The sequence below is a fragment of the Salmo trutta genome, chromosome 13 (assembly GCF_901001165.1).
Source record: "Salmo trutta chromosome 13, fSalTru1.1, whole genome shotgun sequence".
Taxonomy (NCBI): domain Eukaryota; kingdom Metazoa; phylum Chordata; class Actinopteri; order Salmoniformes; family Salmonidae; genus Salmo; species Salmo trutta.
In genome coordinates, this window is record NC_042969.1 from 87,756,136 (window position 1) to 87,783,990 (window position 27,855).

General features: G+C 42.4%; 1 protein-coding gene across 1 annotated transcript in view; it reads right to left on the reverse strand.

Moving 5' to 3' along the window:
• The window catches only part of ryr1b (ryanodine receptor 1b (skeletal)), a gene marked incomplete at its 5' end in the record, with an annotated part of 164,709 nt that overhangs the window by 105,290 nt on the left and 31,564 nt on the right, over positions 1–27,855 (reverse strand). Inside the window, 10 exon segments of the mRNA XM_029773897.1 lie at positions 18,143–18,224; positions 20,741–20,849; positions 21,147–21,273; positions 24,428–24,488; positions 25,633–25,682; positions 26,047–26,168; positions 26,851–26,918; positions 27,242–27,357; positions 27,482–27,605; positions 27,811–27,855. Of these exon segments, the coding sequence (XP_029629757.1) occupies positions 18,143–18,224; positions 20,741–20,849; positions 21,147–21,273; positions 24,428–24,488; positions 25,633–25,682; positions 26,047–26,168; positions 26,851–26,918; positions 27,242–27,357; positions 27,482–27,605; positions 27,811–27,855 (904 nt within the window).

Genomic DNA, 27,855 nt, shown 5'->3' on the forward strand with positions numbered 1-27,855 from the left:
CCATAGTGATAATAACCACTATAAACACTCAGCCCATAGAGATAATAACCACTATAAACACTCAGCCCATAGGGATAATAACCACTATAAACACTCAGCCCATAGAGATAATAACCACTATAAACACTCAGCCCATAGGGATAATAACCACTATAAACACTCAGCCCATAGGGTTAATAACCACTATAAACACTCAGCCCATAGGGATAATAACCACTATAAACACTCAGCCCATAGAGATAATAACCACTATAAACACTCAGCCCATAGGGATAATAACCACTATAAACACTCAGCCCATAGAGATAATAACAACTATAAACACTCAGCCCATAGAGATAATAACCACTATAAACACTCAGCCCATAGGGATAATAACCACTATAAACACTCAGCCCATAGGTATAATAACCACTATAAACACTCAGCCCATAGGGATAATAACCACTATAAACACTCAGCCCATAGGGATAATAACCACTATAAACACTCAGCCCATAGAGATAATAACCACTATAAACACTCAGCCCATAGAGATAATAACCACTATAAACACTCAGCCCATAGGGATAATAACCACTATAAACACTCAGCCCATAGGTATAATAACCACTATAAACACTCAGCCCATAGGGATAATAACCACTATAAACACTCAGCCCATAGGGATAATAACCACTATAAACACTCAGCCCATAGAGATAATAACCACTATAAACACTCAGCCCATAGAGATAATAACCACTATAAACACTCAGCCCATAGAGATAATAACCACTGTAAACACTCAGCCCATAGAGATAATAACCACTATAAACACTCAGCCCATAGGGATAATAACCACTATAAACACTCAGCCCATAGAGATAATAACAACTATAAACACTCAGCCCATAGAGATAATAACCACTATAAACACTCAGCCCATAGGGATAATAACCACTATAAACACTCAGCCCATAGGGATAATAACCACTATAAACACTCAGCCCATAGGGATAATAACCACTATAAACACTCAGCCCATAGGGATAATAACCACTATAAACACTCAGCCCATAGAGATAATAACCACTATAAACACTCAGCCCATAGAGATTATAACCACTATAAACACTCAGCCCATAGAGATAATAACCACTATAAACACTCAGCCCATAGGGATAATAACCACTATAAACACTCAGCCCATAGGGATAATAACCACTATAAACACTCAGCCCATAGAGATAATAACCACTATAAACACTCAGCCCATAGGGATAATACCCACTATAAACACTCAGCCCATAGAGATAATAACCACTATAAACACTCAGCCCCATAATATATAGGATAATAACCACTATAAACACTCATCCCATAGAGATAATAACCACTATTAACACTCAGCCCATAGGGATAATAACCACTATAAACACTCAGCCCATAGGGATAATAACCACTATAAACACTCAGCCCATAGAGATAATAACCACTATAAACACTCAGCCCATAGAGATAATAACCACTATAAACACTCAGCCCATAGAGATAATAACCACTATAAACACTCAGCCCATAGAGATAATAACCACTATAAACACTCAGCCCATAGAGATAATAACCACTATAAACACTCAGCCCATAGAGATAATAACCACTGTAAACACTCAGCCCATAGAGATAATAACCACTATAAACACTCAGCCCATAGGGATAATAACCACTATAAACACTCAGCCCCATAATATATAGAATAATAACCACCATAAACACTCAGCCCATAGCGATAATAACCACTATAAACACTCAGCCCATAGAGATAATAACCACTATAAACACTCAGCCCATAATATATAGAATAATAACCACTATAAACACTCAGCCCATAGAGATAATAACCACTATAAACACTCAGCCCATAGGGATAATAACCACTATAAACACTCAGCCCATAGAGATAATAACAACTATAAACACTCAGCCCATAGAGATAATAACCACTATAAACACTCAGCCCATAGAGATAATAACCACTATAAACACTCAGCCCATAGGGATAATAACCACTATAAACACTCAGCCCATAGGGATAATAACCACTATAAACACTCAGCCCATAGAGATAATAACCACTATAAACACTCAGCCCATAGATATAATAACCACTATAAACACTCAGCCCATAGGGATAATAACCACTATAAACACTCAGCCCATAGGGATAATAACCACTATAAACACTCAGCCCATAGAGATAATAACCACTATAAACGCTCAGCCCATAGAGATAATAACCACTATAAACACTCAGCCCATAGGGATAATAACCACTATAAACACTCAGCCCATAGAGATAATAACCACTATAAACACTCAGCCCATAGAGATAATAACCACTATAAACACTCAGCCCATAGTGATAATAACCACTATAAACACTCAGCCCATAGAGATAATAACCACTATAAACACTCAGCCCATAGGGATAATAACCACTATAAACACTCAGCCCATAGAGATAATAACCACTATAAACACTCAGCCCATAGGGATAATAACCACTATAAACACTCAGCCCATAGGGTTAATAACCACTATAAACACTCAGCCCATAGGGATAATAACCACTATAAACACTCAGCCCATAGAGATAATAACCACTATAAACACTCAGCCCATAGGGTTAATAACCACTATAAACACTCAGCCCATAGAGATAATAACCACTATAAACACTCAGCCCATAGGGATAATAACCACTATAAACACTCAGCCCATAGGGATAATAACCACTATAAACACTCAGCCCATAGAGATAATAACCACTATAAACACTCAGCCCATAGGGATAATAACCACTATAAACACTCAGCCCATAGGGATAATAACCACTATAAACACTCAGCCCATAGGGATAATAACCACTATAAACACTCAGCCCATAGGGATAATAACCACTATAAACACTCAGCCCATAGAGATAATAACCACTATAAACACTCAGCCCATAGAGATAATAACCACTATAAACACTCAGCCCATAGAGATAATAACCACTATAAACAGTCAGCCCATAGAGATAATAACCACTATAAACACTCAGCCCATAGGGATAATAACCACTATAAACACTCAGCCCATAGGGATAATAACCACTATAAACACTCAGCCCATAGAGATAATAACCACTATAAACACTCAGCCCATAGGGATAATACCCACTATAAACACTCAGCCCATAGAGATAATAACCACTATAAACACTCAGCCCATAGGGATAATAACCACTATAAACACTCATCCCATAGAGATAATAACCACTATTAACACTCAGCCCATAGGGATAATAACCACTATAAACACTCAGCCCATAGGGATAATAACCACTATAAACACTCAGCCCATAGAGATAATAACCACTATAAACACTCAGCCCATAGAGATAATAACCACTATAAACACTCAGCCCATAGAGATAATAACCACTATAAACACTCAGCCCATAGAGATAATAACCACTATAAACACTCAGCCCATAGAGATAATAACCACTATAAACACTCAACCCATAGAGATAATAACCACTGTAAACACTCAGCCCATAGAGATAATAACCACTATAAACACTCAGCCCATAGGGATAATAACCACTATAAACACTCAGCCCCATAATATATAGAATAATAACCACCATAAACACTCAGCCCATAGCGATAATAACCACTATAAACACTCAGCCCATAGAGATAATAACCACTATAAACACTCAGCCCATAATATATAGAATAATAACCACTATAAACACTCAGCCCATAGAGATAATAACCACTATAAACACTCAGCCCATAGGGATAATAACCACTATAAACACTCAGCCCATAGAGATAATAACCACTATAAACACTCAGCCCATAGGGATAATAACCACTATAAACACTCAGCCCATAGAGATAATAACCACTGTAAACACTCAGCCCATAGGGATAATAACCACTATAAACACTCAGCCCATAGAGATAATAACCACTATAAACACTCAGCCCATAGAGATAATAACCACTATAAACACTCAGCCCATAGAGATAATAACCACTATAAACACTCAGCCCATAGAGATAATAACCACTATAAACACTCAGCCCATAGGGATAATAACCACTATAAACACTCAGCCCATAGAGATAATAACCACTATAAACACTCAGCCCATAGAGATAATAACCACTGTAAACACTCAGCCCATAGAGATAATAACCACTATAAACACTCAGCCCATAGAGATAATAACCACTATAAACACTCAGCCCATAGGGATAATAACCACTATAAACACTCAGCCCATAGAGATAATAACCACTATAAACACTCAGCCCATAGGGATAATAACCACTATAAACACTCAGCCCATAGAGATAATAACCACTGTAAACACTCAGCCCATAGGGATAATAACCACTATAAACACTCAGCCCATAGAGATAATAACCACTATAAACACTCAGCCCATAGAGATAATAACCACTATAAACACTCAGCCCATAGAGATAATAACCACTATAAACACTCAGCCCATAGAGATAATAACCACTATAAACACTCAGCCCATAGGGATAATAACCACTATAAACACTCAGCCCATAGAGATAATAACCACTATAAACACTCAGCCCATAGAGATAATAACCACTGTAAACACTCAGCCCATAGAGATAATAACCACTATAAACACTCAGCCCATAGAGATAATAACCACTATAAACACTCAGCCCCATAATATAGCGAATTACTCTTGACCAGAGCCCTTTGACGCTGGTGGAGAGTATCGATTTAGATTAGATTTGATTAGATATTTCTTTATTGACAAGAGTTTCACAAATATTTGCTTAACGTATAAGAAGATGCACTGCGATACGGTGAGACATGGCATAGCCCAGACATAACATCAAACATACAACTTCAGAAAAAAACAGAACAAGAATGACAGTTTAAGGACTTTTAACCCTCTATTCCCCATAACATAGCAATGCCCCCCCTCATATACTCAATATTCACACCCCCTTATAGCAAAACTTCAATCAAAAAACTCTCTTTTGGTATTTCTTCCATTGACGCGGTCCCAAAATATTTTGCATGTCAGCTAGTCAAATTTTCAAGATATCGGACTTTCAAGAAGCAAAGTTGAAAGTCCAATATCTTGAAAATTTGACTAGCTGACGTGCAAAATATTTTCGCGACCGCGTCAATGGAAGAAATAGCAAAAGAGAGTTTTTTTGATTGGAGTTTTGCTTTAAAACCTGTTTGGGCTAGGGGGCAGTATTGAGAATTTTGGAAAAAATATGTGCCCATTTTTAACTGCCTCCTACACCAACTCAGAAGCTAGAATATGCATATTATTGTTCAGGTTTGGATAGAAAACACCCTAAAGTTTCTAAAACTGTTTGAATGGTGTCTGTGAGTATAACAGAACTCCTATGGCAGGCAAAAACCTGACAAGGTTTCATGCAGGAAGTACCCTGTCTGACAAGGAGTCATGCGTCTTGCATCTGTTTATTGAAAAGTAAGGATCTTAGCTGTAACGTGACAATTCCCAGGGCTCCGATAGGCTCTCAGAACCCGGGAAATACCTGAAGGTTGACGAGGCAGCCTCAGGCTGAAACACATTATCGCCTTTGGTAAGTGGCGGATCAGAGGACCTTTGAATGAGGCGCGTGCACGATTCGCTCCTGAGGAGAAATTTAATTCGGCTGTTTAGGCTCAATGCATATTCCCGGTCGGAATATTATCGCTTTTCTACGAGATAAATGGCATAAAAATTGGTTTTAAACAGCGGTTGACATGCTTCGAAGTACGGTAATGGAATATTTAGATTTTTTTTGTCACATTCTGCGCCATGCTCGTGGCCGAGATTTAGTATTCTTTTTGTTCAAATATTTTTTATTGAACACATACACAAGAATGGTGTATAGGTATAAAAGACAAGTTTACAGTTCTTATCTAAACATAAGAGAGCAGACATTAACCAAAAGACCCAGAGTTCTGGGCACAAAACAAATATTACAAAACAAGGACAGGTAGAAAGAAAAAAGAAAAGAAAAAAAAGAGAGAAAAAAAAAAAAAAAAAAAGGGTCGATGTAGCCCCCCCACTTATACCACACTTTATCCCCCCTTATTCCACCCTATTCCCCTCCCAACTGCTCGGGTGGCGGGGCCAGCACACGCTGCCCAAAGGTAGATTACCGCATGACAATTAAGAGTGCGTTAAGTGCAAATTCACAGCGCCGCCTGGTCCAAGTAAGAGAGGAAAGGCTGCCAGATTTGATCAAATGTTGATAATTTATTGTTCAAAATATATCTAATTCTTTCTAAGTGTACAGTGTTTGCCAATTCGCTGAGCCATAATTTGGTAGAGGGCGCTTCCCTCTTTTTCCAAAACAACAAGATTAATTTTTTTGCCGAAATGAGACTGTAAGAGATGAGTTGTTTTTGGGAGTTGGTTAATCCGTTTAGGGAATCGGACACTCCCAGGATTATCAGAAGCGGGTCTGGGTCTATTGAAGTCTCCAGAACTTCAGAGAGGACCCCAAAAATTCCACACCAATACCCATACAAGTTAGAGCATAGGGCAAAGCAGTGGAGAAGTGTACCCTGCTCAGCCTGACATTTATCACACATAGGGGATGTACCAGGAAATATCCTATGCAGTTTGGTTTTGGAGTAGTGTAATCTGTGTAATACCTTGAATTGTATGAGACGATGTCTGGAGTTAATGGAGCAGGTGTGGATATACACCAAGCTATCTTCCCAGTCTGCCACCGAAATGTCAGTCCCTAGTTCTTCCTCCCATTTTGCCTTAATGGCATCAGTAGAGGGTGCGCTAACAGATTGAAAAGCATCATATATACGAGATATCAGTTTGTCTGAGGTGGGGCATATTTTTATGCATCCGTCAAACATGGAAGGTTTAGCATTCCCAAATGTTGGGAGGTATTTTCTAACATAGTCTCTAATCTGTAGGTATCTGAAAAAGTTACTTCTGGGAAGATTATAAGTTTCCCTCAGCGATTCAAAGGAAGCAAAGGTTCCCCCTATATATAAATCCCCTATGGTACTTATCCCCAACTCTCCCCACCGCTCAAAGGTGTTATCGAGGTTAGAGGGGGCAAAGGAGGGATTCCTGGCAACAGGAAGCATGAATGATATTGGTCTAAGATCAAAGTGGACTTTAATTTGCTTCCAGATTCGGACTGTGCTATGTATAATAGGATTGTTACGGTAAAGTGACATCTCCAGATTGACAGGTGACAGAATCCCAGCACCAATAGAGAAGGGGAGGCACTCCTCTCGCTCCATACTAAGCCAGCTGGGTGGCGGGAGTGCGTCATCCAGCAGAAACGTAACAGCGCGGAGGTTGGCGGCCCAGTAGTAAAATATAAAGTTTGGGAGAGACAATCCTCCTTCCAGCTTGGATTTACAGAGGTGTTTTTTACCTATCCTGTGTGTTTTATAATCCCAGATGAAATGATTGATAATAGAGTCCAGTTGTTTATGAAAGGCTTTAGGTATGAATATTGGGATGTTCTGGTATAGGTAGAGCAGTTGTGGGAGGAAGACCATTTTAATGGCATTAATTCTTCCGAGCAGAGAAATTGGGAGAGTTCTCCAAAATTGTATGTTTGCCTTAAGTTTTTGCATCAGAGAGGGGAAATTCTCATTAAATAGTAAGGAGTATTGTTTGGTAACTACAATTCCAAGGTAGGTAAATTTATCTGAAGATAGCTTAAGTGGAAGATGTTCTAGCCAGGAGGTGTTTTGCAACCGAATGGGCATTAATTCACTCTTGTTCCAATTTATTCTGTATCCCGAGAAGGTACCAAACAAATTAATCACCTCCAGAATAGCTGGAATACTATCTTGGGGTTCTGTTACATAGAGGAGAATGTCATCTGCGTATAGGGAAATCTTATTTAGAGTATGTTTAGTATTATAGCCGTGTATTGCTGCGTGAGATCTGATCACTTGAGCGAGAGGTTCAATAATTAGAGCGAAGAGCATAGGCGACAGCGCACAACCCTGCCTTGTCCCTCTGTGAAGGTTAAATCGGGGCGACAATGATTGGTTAGTGAGTATTCTCGCACAGGGGTTCCTATATAAAAGCTGGATCCACTTTATGAACCCATCTCCAATATTAAATTTCTGTAGGACCTTGAATAGATAGGGCCACTCAACTTGGTCAAAGGCCTTTTCAGCGTCAAGAGATATAACGGCTAGGTCCACGTTAGGTAACCTCTGAGAATACATAATGTTGAATAGGCGCCTGAGATTGAAGAATGAGTTTCTGTTAGGGATAAAGCCGGTCTGGTCTGAATGGACCAATTTGCCAATTAAAGTGCTCAGCCTGTTACCCAAAGTTTTTGCTAAAATCTTTTGGTCTGTATTAAGGAGGGATATTGGTCTGTATGACCCTACCTCTTCCGGATCCTTACCCTTCTTATGTATAACTGTAATAAACGCCTCATCCAAAGTGGATGGGAGCACTCCATCCTCGTTGGCCTGAACCAACATTTTGTGTAGGTAGGGAGAGAGCATGTTGCTGAATGTTTTGTAGAATTCACTCGGGTATCCATCTGGGCCCGGGGTCTTGCCACTCTTTAGAGATTTTATTGTTTCTGTAATTTCTTCAAGAGATATTTCCTTATTCAGGAAGTTAGAGTCTTCCTGGTTCAGGGCAGGAAGATTACAGTTCTCCAAAAAGTTTTGCATAATTAAGGGGTTAGGGTCCGCTTTAGATGTATATAAAGTCTCATAAAACTGACGGAATCTGTCATTGATGTCTCTGGGGGAAGAGAGTAATTCCCCAGATGCAGATTTAACTTTGTGAATCATACGGTCACTCACATTCTTACGAAGTTGTCTGGCGAGTAGTTTGTGTGGTTTGTCACCAAACTCAAAATATTTTTGCTTGGCATAGAGAAAAGATTTAGCAATTTTAGCAGAGAGGATCTGATTGTATTTAAATTTTAAAGACATCATTTTTTTATGTTTCTCCCTAGATGGGTGTCTAGCATTCTCCCTATCCAGTAAGTGAATTTGTCCCTCCAGTTCTACCAATTCTCTTCTGTTTTGCCTACTCCTGGCAGTCTGAAAGGAGATGATACAGCCTCTCAAATAAGCCTTCAGTGTTTCCCACAATAATGCTGGGGAAGTCTCTGTGTTGTCGTTGGTATCAAAGAAAAATGTAATTTGATCTTTAAGATGTTCAAAGAATGTTGGTTCTGTGAGGAGCTGAGGATTCAACCTCCAGACCCTCTCGTCTGGTACGATGTCACCCAATCTCAGGGAGAAGGTGAGTGGACTGTGGTCAGAGATTATAATATCATGATACCTCACATTACAGGTATAGGGGAGTAGTTTAGCATCAACCAAAAAGTAGTCAATTCGAGTATAAACATTGTGAACATGAGAGTTAAAGGACTATTCCCTACCCGTAGGGTTACAGATCCTCCATATATCATGAGAGTAAAAGGAGTATTCCCTACCCGTAGGGTTACAGATCCTCCATATATCATGAGAGTAGAAGGAGTATTCCCTACCCGTAGGGTTACAGATCCTCCATATATCATGAGAGTAAAAGGAGTATTCCCTACCCGTAGGGTTAGAGATCCTCCATATATCATGAGAGTAGAAGGAGTATTCCCTACCCGTAGGGTTAGAGATCCTCCATATATCATGAGAGTAGAAGGAGTATTCCCTACCCGTAGGGTTACAGATCCTCCATATATCATGAGAGTAAAAGGAGTATTCCCTACCCGTAGGGTTACAGATCCTCCATATATCATGAGAGTAGAAGGAGTATTCCCTACCCGTAGGGTTAGAGATCCTCCATATATCATGAGAGTAGAAGGAGTATTCCCTACCCGTAGGGTTACAGATCCTCCATATATCATGAGAGTAAAAGGAGTATTCCCTACCCGTAGGGTTACAGATCCTCCATATATCATGAGAGTAGAAGGAGTATTCCCTACCCGTAGGGTTACAGATCCTCCATATATCATGAGAGTAAAAGGAGTATTCCCTACCCGTAGGGTTACAGATCCTCCATATATCATGAGAGTAGAAGGAGTATTCCCTACCCGTAGGGTTAGAGATCCTCCATATATCATGAGAGTAGAAGGAGTATTCCCTACCCGTAGGGTTACAGATCCTCCATATATCATGAGAGTAAAAGGAGTATTCCCTACCCGTAGGGTTACAGATCCTCCATATATCATGAGAGTAGAAGGAGTATTCCCTACCCGTAGGGTTAGAGATCCTCCATATATCATGAGAGTAGAAGGAGTATTCCCTACCCGTAGGGTTACAGATCCTCCATATATCATGAGAGTAAAAGGAGTATTCCCTACCCGTAGGGTTAGAGATCCTCCATATATCATGAGAGTAGAAGGAGTATTCCCTACCCGTAGGGTTACAGATCCTCCATATATCATGAGAGTAAAAGGAGTATTCCCTACCCGTAGGGTTACAGATCCTCCATATATCATGAGAGTAGAAGGAGTATTCCCTACCCGTAGGGTTAGAGATCCTCCATATATCATGAGAGTAGAAGGAGTATTCCCTACCCGTAGGGTTACAGATCCTCCATATATCATGAGAGTAGAAGGAGTATTCCCTACCCGTAGGGTTACAGATCCTCCACATATCATGAGAGTAGAAGGAGTATTCCCTACCCGTAGGGTTAGAGATCCTCCATATATCATGAGAGTAAAAGGAGTATTCCCTACCCGTAGGGTTAGAGATCCTCCATATGTCATGAGAGTAAAAGGAGTATTCCCTACCCGTAGGGTTACAGATCCTCCATATATCATGAGAGTAAAAGGAGTATTCCCTACCCGTAGGGTTAGAGATCCTCCATATATCATGAGAGTTAAAGGAGTATTCCCTACCCGTAGGGTTACAGATCCTCCATATATCATGAGAGTAAAAGGAGTATTCCCTACCCGTAGGGTTAGAGATCCTCCATATATCATGAGAGTAAAAGGAGTATTCCCTACCCGTAGGGTTAGAGATCCTCCATATATCATGAGAGTAGAAGGAGTATTCCCTACCCGTAGGGTTAGAGATCCTCCATATGTCATGAGAGTAGAAGGAGTATTCCCTACCCGTAGGGTTAGAGATCCTCCATATATCATGAGAGTAGAAGGAGTATTCCCTACCCGTAGGGTTACAGATCCTCCATATATCATGAGAGTAAAAGGAGTATTCCCTACCCGTAGGGTTAGAGATCCTCCATATGTCATGAGAGTAGAAGGAGTATTCCCTACCCGTAGGGTTAGAGATCCTCCATATGTCATGAGAGTAGAAGGAGTATTCCCTACCCGTAGGGTTACAGATCCTCCATATATCATGAGAGTAGAAGGAGTATTCCCTACCCGTAGGGTTAGAGATCCTCCATATATCATGAGAGTAAAAGGAGTATTCCCTACCCGTAGGGTTACAGATCCTCCATATATCATGAGAGTAGAAGGAGTATTCCCTACCCGTAGGGTTACAGATCCTCCATATATCATGAGAGTAGAAGGAGTATTCCCTACCCGTAGGGTTAGAGATCCTCCATATATCATGAGAGTAAAAGGAGTATTCCCTACCCGTAGGGTTACAGATCCTCCATATATCATGAGAGTAGAAGGAGTATTCCCTACCCGTAGGGTTACAGATCCTCCATATATCATGAGAGTAAAAGGAGTATTCCCTACCCGTAGGGTTACAGATCCTCCATATATCATGAGAGTAGAAGGAGTATTCCCTACCCGTAGGGTTACAGATCCTCCATATATCATGAGAGTAGAAGGAGTATTCCCTACCCGTAAGGTTACAGATCCTCCATATATCATGAGAGTAGAAGGAGTATTCCCTACCCGTAGGGTTACAGATCCTCCATATATCATGAGAGTAAAAGGAGTATTCCCTACCCGTAGGGTTACAGATCCTCCATATATCATGAGAGTAGAAGGAGTATTCCCTACCCGTAGGGTTAGAGATCCTCCATATATCATGAGAGTAAAAGGAGTATTCCCTACCCGTAGGGTTACAGATCCTCCATATATCATGAGAGTAAAAGGAGTATTCCCTACCCGTAGGGTTACAGATCCTCCATATATCATGAGAGTAGAAGGAGTATTCCCTACCCGTAGGGTTACAGATCCTCCATATATCATGAGAGTAGAAGGAGTATTCCCTACCCGTAGGGTTACAGATCCTCCATATATCATGAGAGTAAAAGGAGTATTCCCTACCCGTAGGGTTAGAGATCCTCCATATATCATGAGAGTAAAAGGAGTATTCCCTACCCGTAGGGTTACAGATCCTCCATATATCATGAGAGTAGAAGGAGTATTCCCTACCCGTAGGGTTAGAGATCCTCCATATATCATGAGAGTAGAAGGAGTATTCCCTACCCGTAGGGTTACAGATCCTCCATATATCATGAGAGTAGAAGGAGTATTCCCTACCCGTAGGGTTACAGATCCTCCATATATCATGAGAGTAGAAGGAGTATTCCCTACCCGTAGGGTTAGAGATCCTCCATATATCATGAGAGTAGAAGGAGTATTCCCTACCCGTAGGGTTACAGATCCTCCATATATCATGAGAGTAGAAGGAGTATTCCCTACCCGTAGGGTTAGAGATCCTCCATATATCATGAGAGTAGAAGGAGTATTCCCTACCCGTAGGGTTACAGATCCTCCATATATCATGAGAGTAGAAGGAGTATTCCCTACCCGTAGGGTTACAGATCCTCCATATATCATGAGAGTAGAAGGAGTATTCCCTACCCGTAGGGTTACAGATCCTCCATATATCATGAGAGTAGAAGGAGTATTCCCTACCCGTAGGGTTAGAGATCCTCCATATATCATGAGAGTAAAAGGAGTATTCCCTACCCGTAGGGTTACAGATCCTCCATATATCATGAGAGTAAAAGGAGTATTCCCTACCCGTAGGGTTACAGATCCTCCATATATCATGAGAGTAGAAGGAGTATTCCCTACCCGTAGGGTTACAGATCCTCCATATATCATGAGAGTAAAAGGAGTATTCCCTACCTGTAGGGTTAGAGATCCTCCATATATCATGAGAGTTAAAGGAGTATCCCCTACCCGTAGGGTTAGAGGTCCTCCATATATCATGAGAGTAGAAGGAGTATTCCCTACCCGTAGGGTTACAGATCCTCCATATATCATGAGAGTAGAAGGAGTATTCCCTACCCGTAGGGTTACAGATCCTCCATATATCATGAGAGTAGAAGGAGTATTCCCTACCCGTAGGGTTACAGATCCTCCATATATCATGAGAGTAAAAGGAGTATTCCCTACCCTTAGGGTTACAGATCCTCCATATATCATGAGAGTAAAAGGAGTATTCCCTACCCGTAGGGTTACAGATCCTCCATATATCATGAGAGTAGAAGGAGTATTCCCTACCCGTAGGGTTAGAGATCCTCCATATATCATGAGAGTAGAAGGAGTATTCCCTACCCGTAGGGTTAGAGATCCTCCATATATCATGAGAGTAAAAGGAGTATTCCCTACCCGTAGGGTTAGAGATCCTCCATATATCATGAGAGTAAAAGGAGTATTCCCTACCCGTAGGGTTAGAGATCCTCCATATATCATGAGAGTAAAAGGAGTATTCCCTACCCGTAGGGTTACAGATCCTCCATATATCATGAGAGTAGAAGGAGTATTCCCTACCCGTAGGGTTAGAGATCCTCCATATATCATGAGAGTAAAGGAGTATTCCCTACCCGTAGGGTTACAGATCCTCCATATATCATGAGAGTAAAAGGAGTATTCCCTACCCGTAGGGTTAGAGATCCTCCATATATCATGAGAGTAAAAGGAGTATTCCCTACCCGTAGGGTTAGAGATCCTCCATATATCAAATAAGTTTTAATTTTTTATGTAGGTATTTAAGAATTCTCTTGAATAGGAGGTAGGGGTTCGCCGGGTAGAGGATCTATCCAAATATTGGTCTAGCACACAGTTGAGGTCTCCTCCAATGACCAGGTTAGTATGGGAGATATCTGGAATCAGGGCAAGGACTCTTTTGAAAAAAGAGGGGTTTTCAATGTTTGGCCCATAGATATTTAGTAGAGTTACAGAAGTAGAGTGGATCTCTCCTATTACGATCACATAACGACCCTCTTTGTCCACAATAGTGGTTTTATGTTGAAAGGGAATTCCTTTCCGTACCAGAATCGCTGTGCCTCTCGTTTTGGCAGAGAAGTTAGAGTGATACACTTGCCCCACCCACTTACATTTAAGTCTGTTATGAGAATTGTTTTTCAGATGGGTTTCTTGCAAAAATATAATATCAGACGAGAGTGCTTTCAAGTGGGCTAGGACCTTGCCTCTCTTAATTGGTTCATTTAAACCCTTGACATTCCAGGAAGTGAATGTAAGCCCCGCCCTCCTCTCATTTGTAGTTCCTATGGTGGCCTGCATAGCATGTAAGTTACTAAAAAGGTAAGAAAGCGCACCAAACCATCATGATCAGCATATGTAGCACCTACACCCGAGCAGTATCCAACCCACCCCTCCCCCCCTGCAAGCACCTTTACTTTCCACCCTGTTCCCCTACTTTCCCCAAAATGTACCCCTCCCATCAACCCACATTTAACAGGCATACACAAAAAGGAGAGAAAAAAACATGAAAATAAAAATAATAAACACATTGTCTGGCCGATGCCAAAAAAGCACGGCGCGACCTCGAACAAGAGGTAAAACAAAAATAAAATCCCAACTATACGTTCACCTCTCATTATCCTAGAACGTCTACTAACATCTGAACTGAGGAGGCTCCCGCGAATAAAGTGTTCAATTAGCATCTAATAAACCTAAACAGAATAAGTTGCAACTTAAACATATTGTGCACTTAAGCTTCATCTTGGGTCAATCCCTGAGATAAGCAAGATACAGCATCACAAGATTACATTGCTAAGCAATTCCGGTCTAAACATAAACCATCAGCAACCGACATAGACAGCAGTACAATTACATATTGTGGGTTAGGAGATGGGAACAAGGATTTTGATAAATTGAACGTACCCCCCAATAAAAAAAATAAAAAATAAAAAATAAATAAATAAATAATAATAATAATAATAAAAATACATTTTTTTCCCCTTCTAAATAAAATTTAAAAAATTATCTTTTTAATAACTAAAAAAACAATAGTGATATATATATACATACATACACACATACACACACATACATACATACATACATATATACATATACATACACACACACACACACAGACATATACATACATACACACATACATACCTATATACACACATACACACACATATACATCCATACACACACATGTACATATACATACATACATACATACCTACATACATACACACACTTGTACATATACATACATACATACATACACACACACGTGCACATATATACACACGTGCACACCTACCTACACACACCCATGCGCAAGTATATACACGCATACCCACACACGTACACACGTGCATACACATACAACCAAAAATATATACTTATAGAAATAAATATTTAAAAAAATATATATACAGACACACACACACACACACACACACACACACACACACACACACACACACACACACATCTACATACCCACCCCAGAATAGTAATCTACACTAATTTAAAATATACACATACCTAATACTAAAATGCTAAGAGAGAATAATAATAATAAAGTACACATAGTAATTATATGTACGCACACCTACACAGACACAAGCACCACGGAGGTCTGGTGGGAATCTAATCGTGAGAGCGGGCCAGGCTATGACAAAGGCAGAACAGCACAAAACATCAACTTGCAATCCAGGTGTTTGCGTCTGCCCCTTCCCAGCCATCACCGCCAGACCCCCGCAAGCAATAACTAACTGGTATGGTAATAGGAATAATGTAAGAATTGAAAAATAAATAACGAAACAAAACAAAAATGGGGGAACATAAGTATATCCATCCGAAAGTGTCAATGATCAGACCTGGAAGGCCTCCCAAACAGGCACCACCCCGAACCCAGTCGGAATTAAAGTGAAACTGACGTTAAATGAGAGCTCTAACCGCCCTCCATTGGTCAGCTCAGCGTGTTACATGTTCGGCAGGCCCTGTCGAGACCGTTTAGTACGGTTTCACCCGTTATGGTATAGTATGGGTTCGAGTCCATGAGCAGACCCTAACACACAATGACAAGGCACTCTAACCTGTACGGGGGATTGGTGTATATTCCCGGATAAACTTCTCTGCGTCCGAGACCGAGGAGAGCCAAATCTTCTCTCCGGAAGGCGGGGTAATTCTTAGTCTTGCAGGGAAGAGCAAGGCTGGGCGAAGATGGAGTTTGTAGAGTTTGGTCATGACATCTCTGTAGCCGGCGCGGTGCTTTGCCACATCGGGCGCATAATCCTCGTAGACACGGAAGGGGTGCCCTTTATGTAACAGGTTGCCCCTCAGTCGAGCCTCGCGCAGGATAAGATCCTTGGTCTTGAAACTGTGACAACAGATGATTACTGGGCGAGGACGTTGGCCCGGTCGAGGCACTGGGACAAGGGCGCGATGTGCACGGTCCAGTTGGGGATCTGAAGCCAAAACATCCGATCCCATTGCATCCTTCAATAGCTTGGCGAAGAAGTCGGTGGGGCGGGAGCCCGCCTCTATCCCCTCTGCCAGCCCAACAACGCGAAGGTTGTGACGTCTGGATCGGCCCTCCAGGTCGACCACTTTCACAGAAAGCCTCTGCACACTATCCTGCAATGACGTGCATAGCTTCTCCAACTCGTCGATCCTACCAGCGTTGAATTCAGAGGCTTTCTCAAGGTCCACAATACTCTGGCCCTGCGAGGCGACCGTTCGAATGGTGCTCTCAATTTTAGTGTCCAGTTCAGCAATAGTAGCCTTAAGATCCTCAGCTATAGCAACACGTAGTTCTCCCAGAGCGCGGGTAAGTTCTGTAAGTGTCACGTTGTTACCTGTGCCTTCCGCCATGTCTGTCTCGTTGTTTGGCGGGGAGTAGGCCTCCGAAGTGGATTTATTGTCCTTTGGTCGCTTATTACTCGGCATTTCCACATAGAAAGTTACAATATTGTATTAGAAAGAAACGCTTGTTGTAAAAAGTGCCATAAAGTAGGTTAAATTAGATTATTTCGCTAAAAAGTTGCAGGAGCCTCTCACACACAGCCGTTCACTCCAACATGCTAGCTCCGCCCCGAGATTTAGTATTCTGATAGTGTCTAGAACTCACGAACAAAACGTCGCTGTTTGGATATAACAATGGATTATTTGGGACCAAACCTACATTTGTTATTGAAGTAGAAGTCGTGGGACTGCATTCTGACGAAGAACAGGAAAGGTAAGAACATTTTTCTTATAGGAAATGTGATTTTGGTGAAGGCTAATCTTGCCGGGTGTCTAAATAGCTAGCCCGTGATGCCGGGCTATGTACTTAGAGTATTGCAAAATGTGCTTCATCCGAAAAGCTATTTTAAAATCGGACATATCGAGTGCATAGAGGAGTAATGCATCTATAATTCTTAAAATAATTGTTATGCTTTTTGTGAACGTTTATCGTGAGTAATTTAGCAAACTGTTAGTAAATTCCCCGGAAGTTTGCGGGGGTTATGCTTTTTCTGAACGTCACATGCTAATGTAAAAAGCTGTTTTTTGATATAAATATGAACTTGATTGAACAGACATGCATGTATTGTATAACACAATGTCCTAGGTGTGTCATCTGATGAAGATCATAAAAGGTTAGTGCTGCATTTAGCTGTGGTTTGGGTTTATGTGACATGATATGCTAGTTTGAAAAATGGGTGTCTGATTATTTCTGGCTGGGCACTCTGCTGACATAATCTAATGTTTTGCTTTCGTTGTAAAGCCTTTTTGAAATCGGACAGTGTGGTTAGATTAACGAGATTCTTGTCTTTAAATAGCTGTAAAATAGTCATATGTTTGAGAAATTGAAGTAATAGTATTTCAAACGATTCAAAAATCGCGCCACTGGATTTCAGTGGCTGTTACGTAGGTGGGACGAGTTCGTCCAACATGCGCCAGAGAGGTTAAGGAGGTGAGCGTTTACTAACTTCTCAGCGTGAGGCGTCTTGACGGTGCCCAGCGAATAGATGGAACACATGATCCTGTAACAGGAGATCTGAAGGTCATCCACTGGAGGGGAGTCAGAGAGAGACAGACAGGAAGGAGTCAGAGAGAGACAGGCAGAAAGGAATCAGAGAGACAGACAGACAGGAAGGAGTCAGAGAGAGACAGACAGGAAGGAGTCAGAGAGACAGACAGGAAGGAGTCAGAGAGACAGGCAGATAGGAGTCAGAGAGAGACAGACAGGAAGGAGTCAGAGAGACAGGTAGATAGGAGTCAGAGAAACAGACAGACAGGAAGGAGTCAGAGAAACAGACAGGCAGATAGGAGTCAGAGAAACAGACAGACAGGAAGGAATCAGAGAAACAGACAAGAATCAGACAGACAGAGAGGAGACAGAGAGACAGACATGAGCCAGATAGACAGACAGACAGACAGACAGACAGACAGACAGACAGACAGACAGACAGACAGGGGTCAGACAGACAGACAGGGGTCAGACAGACAGACAGGAGTCAGATAGACAGACAGACAGGGGTCAGACATGTTAATGTAGTGATGTAGACTGACCCTCTATCGTTATGATAATGTGGTGATGTAGACTGACCCTCTATCATTATGATAATGTGGTGATGTAGACTGACCCTCTATCATTATGATAATGTGGTAATGTAGACTGACCCTCTATCATTATGATAATGTGGTAATGTAGACTGACCCTCTATCATTATGTTAATGTGGTGATGTAGACTGACCCTCTATCATTATGATAATGTGGTGATGTAGACTAACCCTCTATCATTATGATAATGTGGTGATACCAGACTGACCCTCTATCATTATGATAATGTGGTGATGTAGACTGACCATCTATCATTATGATAATGTGGTGATGTAGACTGACCCTCTATCATTATGTTAATGTGGTAATGTAGACTGACCCTCTATCATTATGTTAATGTGGTGATGTAGACTGACCCTCTATCATTATGATAATGTGGTGATGTAGACTAACCCTCTATCATTATGATAATGTGGTGATACCAGACTGACCCTCTATCATTATGATAATGTGGTGATGTAGACTGACCCTCTATCATTATGTTAATGTGGTGATATAGACTGACCCTCTATCATTATGATAATGTGGTGATGTAGACTGACCCTCTATCATTATGTTAATGTGGTGATATAGACTGACCCTCTATCATTATGATAATGTGGTGATGTAGACTGACCCTCTATCATTATGTTAATGTGGTAATGTAGACTGACCCTCTATCATTATGTTAATGTGGTGATGTAGACTGGCCCTCTATCGTTATGTTAATGTGGTGATGTAGACTAACCCTCTATCATTATGTTAATGTGGTGATGTAGACTGGCCATCTATCGTTATGATAATGTAATGATGTAGACTGGCCCTCTATCGTTGTGTTAATGTGGTGATGTAGACTGACCCTCTATCATTATGTTAATGTGGTGATGTAGACTGACCCTCTATCGTTATGTTAATGTGGTGATGTAGACTGGCCCTCTATCATTATGATAATGTAATGATGTAGACTGGCCCTCTATCGTTATGTTAATGTGGTGGTGTAGACTGACCCTCTATCATTATGTTAATGTGGTAATGTAGACTGACCCTCTATCGTTATGTTAATGTGGTGAAGTAGACTGCCCCTCTATCATTATGATAATGTAGTGATGTAGACTGACCCTCTACCATTATGATAATGTATTGGTGTAGACTGACCCTCTATCGTTATGTTAATGTGGTGATGTAGACTGCCCCTCTATCATTATGATAATGTAGTGATGTAGACTGACCCTCTACCGTTATGATAATGTAGTGATGTACACTGACCCTCTATCGTTATGTTAATGAGGTGATGTAGACTGACCCTCTATCGTTATGTTAATGTGGTGATGTAGACTGCCTTCTATCATTATGTTAATGTGGTGATGTAGACTGACCCTCTATCATTATGTTAATGTGGTGATGTAGACTGACCCTCTATCATTATGTTAATGTGGTGATGTAGACTGACCCTCTATCATTATGTTAATATGGTGATGTAGACTGACCCTCTATCGTTATGATAATGTGGTGATGTAGACTGACCCTCTATCATTATGATAATGTGGTGATGTAGACTGGCCCTCTATCGTTATGTTAATGTGGTGATGTAGACTGACCCTCTATCATTATGTTAATGTGGTGGTGTAGACTGACCCTCTATCATTATGATAATGTAATGATGTAGACTGACCCTCTATCGTTATGTTATTGTGGTGATGTAGACTGACCCTCTATCATTATGATAATGTGGTGATGTAGACTGACCCTCTATCATTATGTTAATGTAGTGATGTAGACTGACCCTCTATCATTATGATAATGTGGTGATGTAGACTGACCCTCTATCATTATGATAATGTAATGATGTAGACTGGCCCTCTATCATTATGATAATGTATTGATGTAGACTGACCCTCTATCATTATGATAATGTATTGGTGTAGACTGACCCTCTATCATTATGATAATGTAATGATGTAGTTGAGGAGGCTGTCAGACTCACAGATGACGTCGTCCCCAAACTGGTGCTGGGCGATGTGGTCGAACAGGGTGGTCAGGACAGGGAGCAGGGCGATGGTGGTGTAGTTGATGTTCTGGGACACACCCTTCACCTGCACACAGAGACAAAGAGATAGAGGAATGGAGGGAGAGAAAGAGAGGGAGAGATAGATTGAGAGGGGAGAGAGAAGGAGAAGGGTGAGAGATGGATGGGGAAGAGAGAGAGAGAAGGAGAGGGGAGAGAGAGAATGAGAGGGGTCAGCGAGATAGATGAGAGGGGAGAGAGAGAAGGATGGAGAGGGGGAGAGAGAAGGAGAGGAGAGAGAGAGAATGAGAGGGGGAGTTAACTCAGAAGGGCAGCTGTGAGGAACCACCTGCTGTAGGACTAACATTAAGGTATCATATCTGACCTGGTTCCTGCTAGAAACCTTGCCCAGCTTCAGGTTCTCCACCATCTTCTCTATGTCATCTGCAGCGCTCTCAAAGAACTGACGCAGTCCTGCCTTCACAATCTCAGGACCTGACTTCATTACCGTCCTGGAGAGAAGGAAAGACAAGGGGAGAAAGACAGAGAGAGAGAGAGAGAGAGAGAGAGAGAGAGAGAGAGAGAGAGAGAGAGAGAGAGAGAGAGAGAGAGAGAGAGACAGAGAGAGAGAGAGAGAGAGAGACAGAGACAGAGAGAGAGAGAGAGAGAGAGAGAGAGAGAGAGAGAGAGGAGAGAGAGAGAGAGAGAGAGAGAGAGAGAGAGAGAGAGAGAGAGAGATCATTCTGTAAAAACTGTACTGTACGCATGAATAGATACATAATACCAAATCATATGTGAGCGTGTAATATAGTATTGCAGTATGTGTGAGTGTGTAATATAGTATTGTAGTATGTGTGAGTGTGTAATATAGTATTGTAGTATGTGTGAGCGTGTAATATAGTATTGTAGTATGTGTGAGCGTGTAATATAGTATTGTAGTATGTGTTAGTGTTTAATATAGTATTGTAGTATGTGTGAGCGTGTAATATAGTATTGTAGTATGTGTGAGCGTGTAATATAGTATTTTAGTATGTGTTAGTGTTTAATATAGTATTGTAGTATGTGTGAGCGTGTAATATAGTATTGTAGTATGTGTTAGTGTTTAATATAGTATTGTAGTATGTGTGAGCGTGTAATATAGTATTGTAGTATGTGTGAGCGTGTAATATAGTATTGTAGTATGTGTGAATGTGTAATATAGTATTGTAGTATGTGTGAGTGTGTAATATAGTATTGTAGTATGTGTGAATGTGTAATATAGTATTGTAGTATGTGTGAATGTGTAATATAGTATTGTAGTATGTGTGAATGTGTAATATAGTATTGTAGTATGTGTGAGTTGTAATATAGTATTGTAGTATGTGTGAGTGTGTAATATAGTATTGTAGTATGTGTGAATGTGTAATATAGTATTGTAGTATGTGTGAATGTGTAATATAGTATTGTAGTATGTGTGAATGTGTAATATAGTATTGTAGTATGTGTGAGTTGTAATATAGTATTGTAGTCAGTTGCTAGGTTCTAAATAAACAGAGTAAAACTCACGGACAACTAGTAAAGCTCAAACCACGTTTATTTACCCACTGGGTCAAACAGCTGCATAATAGGCTGACCACACCGCTCGCGTTGCAAAATAAATTTAGAAATCTATGTTATTCAATTATTGCACCCAGACTGCTCGCGCACGCCAACCAGCGTCTACGTTGCCAAGGGCTAAAATAGAACTCCTTTCTATTTCTGACGCAGATCGCGCTGCAAGTCCTGCCTCTCCCATCTCCTCATTGGTTTATAGAAGCAGGTACCCACGTGCCATCTCCTCATTGGTTATACCCACGTGGGTGATTGAAAGGCGAACTGTGTTTCCGGTTGTCGTGGTAAAAGTGTAGATGCGGATCACCATATAAGTTCAAAGATGAAAAAGCCTGGAAGGAGGAGAGATGACTAGAAACGATTCGGTTGGCCGTTTTATGTGTGGATTAATTGTCAGAGTAGAGGACCTTGTGCATTTCAGGTTAAATAACAACTCAATGTTTATGTCCCAGGAAAAATTAGCTAGCAAACAGCAAGCTAGCTAAATAGGACAAATTAGCTAGCAACAGCAAGCTAGCTAAAAAGAACAAATTAGCTAGCAAGTGCAAGCTAACTAGCTAAATTGGCATAAATGTTTAATGCTTTTCGACCTGTCCCCAAATTAATATAACTGGTTCAGAGTTTGTTTTGATATTTTAACCTGCGTGTCGTTTGGTGTGGGGGGGACAAAATACATTTATGCACGATGGCGTATGCGCGCACAGCCGTTTTGGGTTACGTGTTAGACAAAGACATGGTTCCACAAGTACACATATTTATATTCCCTCCACTGGGCGGAGACAACTCCTTGCACATCTAGACAGCCAATACATCTCTGTTGCTAGGCAGAAATGTAGGTGGTTCCTCTCACTGGTGTAGTCATGGCCCTGCCTCCTATGTGTGTATGTCAAAGGACTGTTCGTGTTGACTTCATCTGACCTGACCTCTGCCCAGCCTCTCTGCTCCTCTGGGCCCTCTCTTTCCCCAGCCTCTCCTCAGGGCCCTCTCTTTCCCCAGCCTCTGTGCTCCTCTGGGCCCTCTCTTTCCCCAGCCTCTCTGCTCCTCTGGGCCCTCTCTTTCCCCAGCCTCTCCTCAGGGCCCTCTCTTTCCCCAGCCTCTCTGCTCCTCAGGGCCCTCTCTCTCCCCAGCCTCTCCGCTCCTCTGGGCCCTCGCTTTCCCCAGCCTCTCTGCTCCTCTGGGGCCTCTCTTTCCCCAGCCTCTCCTCAGGGCCCTCTCTTTCCCCAGCCTCTCTGCTCCTCAGGGCCCTCTCTTTCCCCAGCCTCTCCGCTCCTCTGGGCCCTCTCTCTCCCCAGCCTCTCTGCTCCTCTGGGCCCTTTCTATCCCCAGCCTCTCCGCTCCTCAGGGCCCTCTCTCTCCCCAGCCTCTCCGCTCCTCAGGGCCTTCTCTCTCCCCAGCCTTTCCTCTGGGCCCTTTCTATCCCCAGCCTCTCCGCTCCTCAGGGCCTTCTCTCTCCCCAGCCTCTCCTCAGGGCCTTCTCTTTCCCCAGCCTCTCTGCTCCTCAGGGCCTTCTCTTTCCCCAGCTTCTCTGCTCCTCAGGGCCCTCTCTTTCCCCAGCCTCTCCGCTCCTCAGGGCCCTCTCTTTCCCCAGCCTCTCCGCTCCTCAGGGCCCTCTCTCTCCCCAGCCTCTCCTCTCCTCAGGGCCCTCTCTTTCCCCAGCCTCTCCGCTCCTCAGGGCCCTCTCTTTCCCCAGCCTCTCCGCTCCTCAGGGCCCTCTCTTTCCCCAGCCTCTCCGCTCCTCAGGGCGTTCTCTATCCCCAGCCTCTCTGCTCCTCAGGGCCTTCTCTTTCCCCAGCCTCTCTGCTCCTCAGGGCCTTCTCTCTCCCCAGCCTCTCTGCTCTTCTGGGCCCTGACCTCGGCCCACATTCCTCCCCAACTCACGGCTGTCCTATCTTATCTGTTGACTGAAACCAGACTGTGGCCCTTCTCCTCTCCATAGGATACCTGAGATGTAACAATAACCTGTTCTGACAGAATGTAAACATCCTGCCCTCAGTAGATTTCACATACCCTCAGTTCTAGTTAGTGTCCAGCGGTGTGTATAATGTATTGTTGGTGGATGTGTTGAGCGTGTGTTACCTGGCGTCCAGTGATCGTGACAGGATGTGCAGACAGTTCACCACCGCACCTGCATCCGTTCCTGACAACACACAGAGACTCTGTTATCAATCAATCAATCCATCAATCAATCAAGCAAGCAACCAATCACTCAACGAACCAATCAACCAATCAATCAATCAATAATACCTGGCAAATGTAGATAGAAATAACAGCTAAACTCACTATAAAAGGGTTAGTAGCAATAATCACTTGTTATTCTCCAATACAACTCAATGGTTGGTTTGTCCAACCTGTTTATCCAGATTACTAATGAATGAAATGTAACTACGCTGAGAGTTGAAGAGTTGAATAGGATTTGTGTGTGTCGTCGTGTCGGTAGATGAAGCAGACGCAGAGAAGAGAGAAGGCACTGCCTCAAGCCAAACGGTCTAAACAAGCCAACCATACTGCGCCTGAGTTAGCTAACCCAACACCTGTGGAGGTCCTATACTCACAACCAACACTTTCTACCACTGTGTGTAACCAGAGATACTGACGGTTACAGAAAACAGAAGCCACACACACACAACAACAACAACAAGAGAGGAGATGCAGCTAGCTTAAGGAGAAGTGCAAAGCAGAGCAGAAGCACAACTGTGGAGATAAGGGGGAGATTAGAGGGTGTCAAGGGGGAGGCAGAAAGATTGGAGGGGTGGAGAGAGGTGTAAGTTTAGAGGGTGTCAAGGGGGAGGCAGATAGAAAGATAGAAGGGGTGGCAAAATAGAAAGGAGGGGGTGTTTTGTAATGATGATGAAACAGGAAGGGGTGAAAGACATTGATCGAGATCGAGATATCAACGGATGGAAAGAGACAGAGATTGGGGTAGAGAGAGAGAGATTGGGGTAGAGAGAGAGATTGGGGTAGAGAGAGAGATTGGGGTAGAGAGAGAGATTGGGGTAGAGCGAGAGAGATTGGGGTAGAGAGAGAGATTGGGGTAGAGCGAGAGATTGGGGTAGAGCTATTGATAGAGGGATTGAGAGAGAGGGAAATTGAGAGGGAGAGAGACAGAGAGAGATGGATATTGACGGAGAGAGATGGATATTGATGGAGAGAGATGGATATTGACGGAGAGAGATGGATACTGATGGAGAGAGATGGATATTGATGGAGAGAGATGGTAAGAGAGATGAGATTAGGAGGTGACCGACAGGCATCAGTCCACCATGCAGGTTCAGGTTCCTTACCAAAGAGAGATACTCTGTGTCTCACCAGAGCTGCCAACTTACAGAAGATACTGAGGGAGGAGGAAGAGGAGGAGGAGGAGGAGGAGAAGAAAAGGAAGGGTATGGGAGGATAGGAAGGGAGGACCGGAATGAAAAATAAGTAGGTTAAGGTCAAAAGGTCCAAGGAAATGAAGTAGATTCCATAAAAGAGGAGAGGAATGGAGTAACAAGGAGACAAGGAGATAAGGAGATAGGGAGTGTAGCAGACAGAGTATAACAAGCAAGGTATTGTGCGAAAGGTTTTAGGCAGATCATTTTTCTCAATGAAAGATCAACGATTCTGAGTATAAAAGACTTACCATGTGATTTTGCCCTAGAGCTGGTACTACAGTATGTCTTTGGTATTGTTCTCAAAGCCTTTGGCGATCAACGTACCTGGCGATCATTTCCTTCTCCTTGTTGGAGGAGTGGCCTCCGCTGCCCAGCAACTTGGCAGGCGTGGAGAGGAAGTAAAGGCAGTGGTTCTTAAAGTACTGGTTAACCAGCGGCAGGAGAATCTACGACACAGAGACAGAGAGGTGAGTGTCAATCAGATCACAGTGTTAGAGCTCCACAATATTTAAAAAAAAAAAACTAAGTAGAAAATTATGATGTTTCATTTGTAAAGAGGCAAAACTCCCAAAGATGCTAACAGCTAGGCTAATAGACTAACAGTTAGGCTACTGGGCTAAAAGCTAGGCTACTAAGCTAACAACTAGGCTAATAAGATAACAGCTGGGCAAATAATCTAATGGGCTAACAACTAGGATAATAATAAGCTAACAGTTTCCAAAAACGATGGATAGAGTACTATCTTTTGCTAATTTTGATGGTGACAAAATATAACACATTTTCAGTGTGGCTCCCGGACCTCATTGAAGATGGAATGTGGCCCCCGGTGCAAAATGAGTTTCACACCCTTGGTCTAATGGGCTAACTGCTAGGCTAATGAGCTAAGCTAATTTGCTAACAAGGAGGCTATTGGGCTAACAGCTAAGCTAATGGTCAAACAGCTAGGCTAATGGGCTAACAACTAGGCTACTGAGCTGACAGCTAGGGATAACGGGCTAACAGTTGGGCTAATGTGCTAACAGCTAGGTTAATGGGATGACAGCTAGGGATAACGGGCTAACAGTTGGGCTAATGTGCTAATAGCTAGGCTAATAGGATAAGAGCGTGGATAATTAATCCTCATCTCACTTTGGCAAAGAACTTGATCTCCTGTTCGTGTGGAGACTTCTCCACTCTGCCACTGCTAACCACAGCCTCTGTAGGGAGAGAGAAAGAAAGAAAGACAGAAAGAGAGAGAGAGAGAGAGAGAGAGAGAAAGAGAGAGTGGTAGAGAGAAAGAGAGAGAGGTAGAGAGAAAGAGAGAGAGAGAGAGAGAGAGCGGCCTCAGTCACACAGAAATTACATCATAACCATATGATTTGACCAGGAAAAACTCCTCTGGCTCCACTTACTGGTATGATGTACGATAGACAGTATTTATGACATGCGCCAGATGAAGAATCAGTAAACCCATTCTACCCTAACCATCCCATCCCTCTGCCCTCAGTCCCTGGTCTCCTGCCCCAGTCCCCTACAGTACCCAGATGGGCGATGAACTCCTGGGCAATATCCATCCACTTCAGCAGCTTCTGGAGGAAACCATAGGCAAACCTCTTCTCTATGGAGGAGATGTCCTGCTCCATGTCCTTCAGCCCCCTGAGGTGAGAGAGGGACGGAGAGAGGAGAGGAACAGGGAGCGAGTTATTTACATGGGATACAACTTGTTGATACAATACGGACAGGGGGAACTCTCTGAGCAGTGAGTGTTACAGTACTGTACCTAGTGACAGCATATCCGTTGAGCTGCAGGAACTTGAGAAGGTCCTGGGCTTTCTCTCTGTCTCTGGCCTTCTCCTTAGCCGTCAAGGTGTCATAGGGTACCAACAGGGGATGGGCACCACCACCTGGACAACACACACATCAGCCGGTGTTTCTATTGCTGTTATCCCCTAAGTTTTTCAGCTGGGAAGAACCTTTACTTATTTCAAAAGTGTCCTATGCAAACAGACTGGCATTAATTAATTTCGACTGAGATCAAAACACAACCCGAGACGGGCAGAGACGTAGAATGTTAAAAACCCTGACTGCTGTCCATCCCTTTCCTCTCACCTTTTCCCATCAGCTCCATCTTCTTCTTCCTACCCCAGGTGTTGT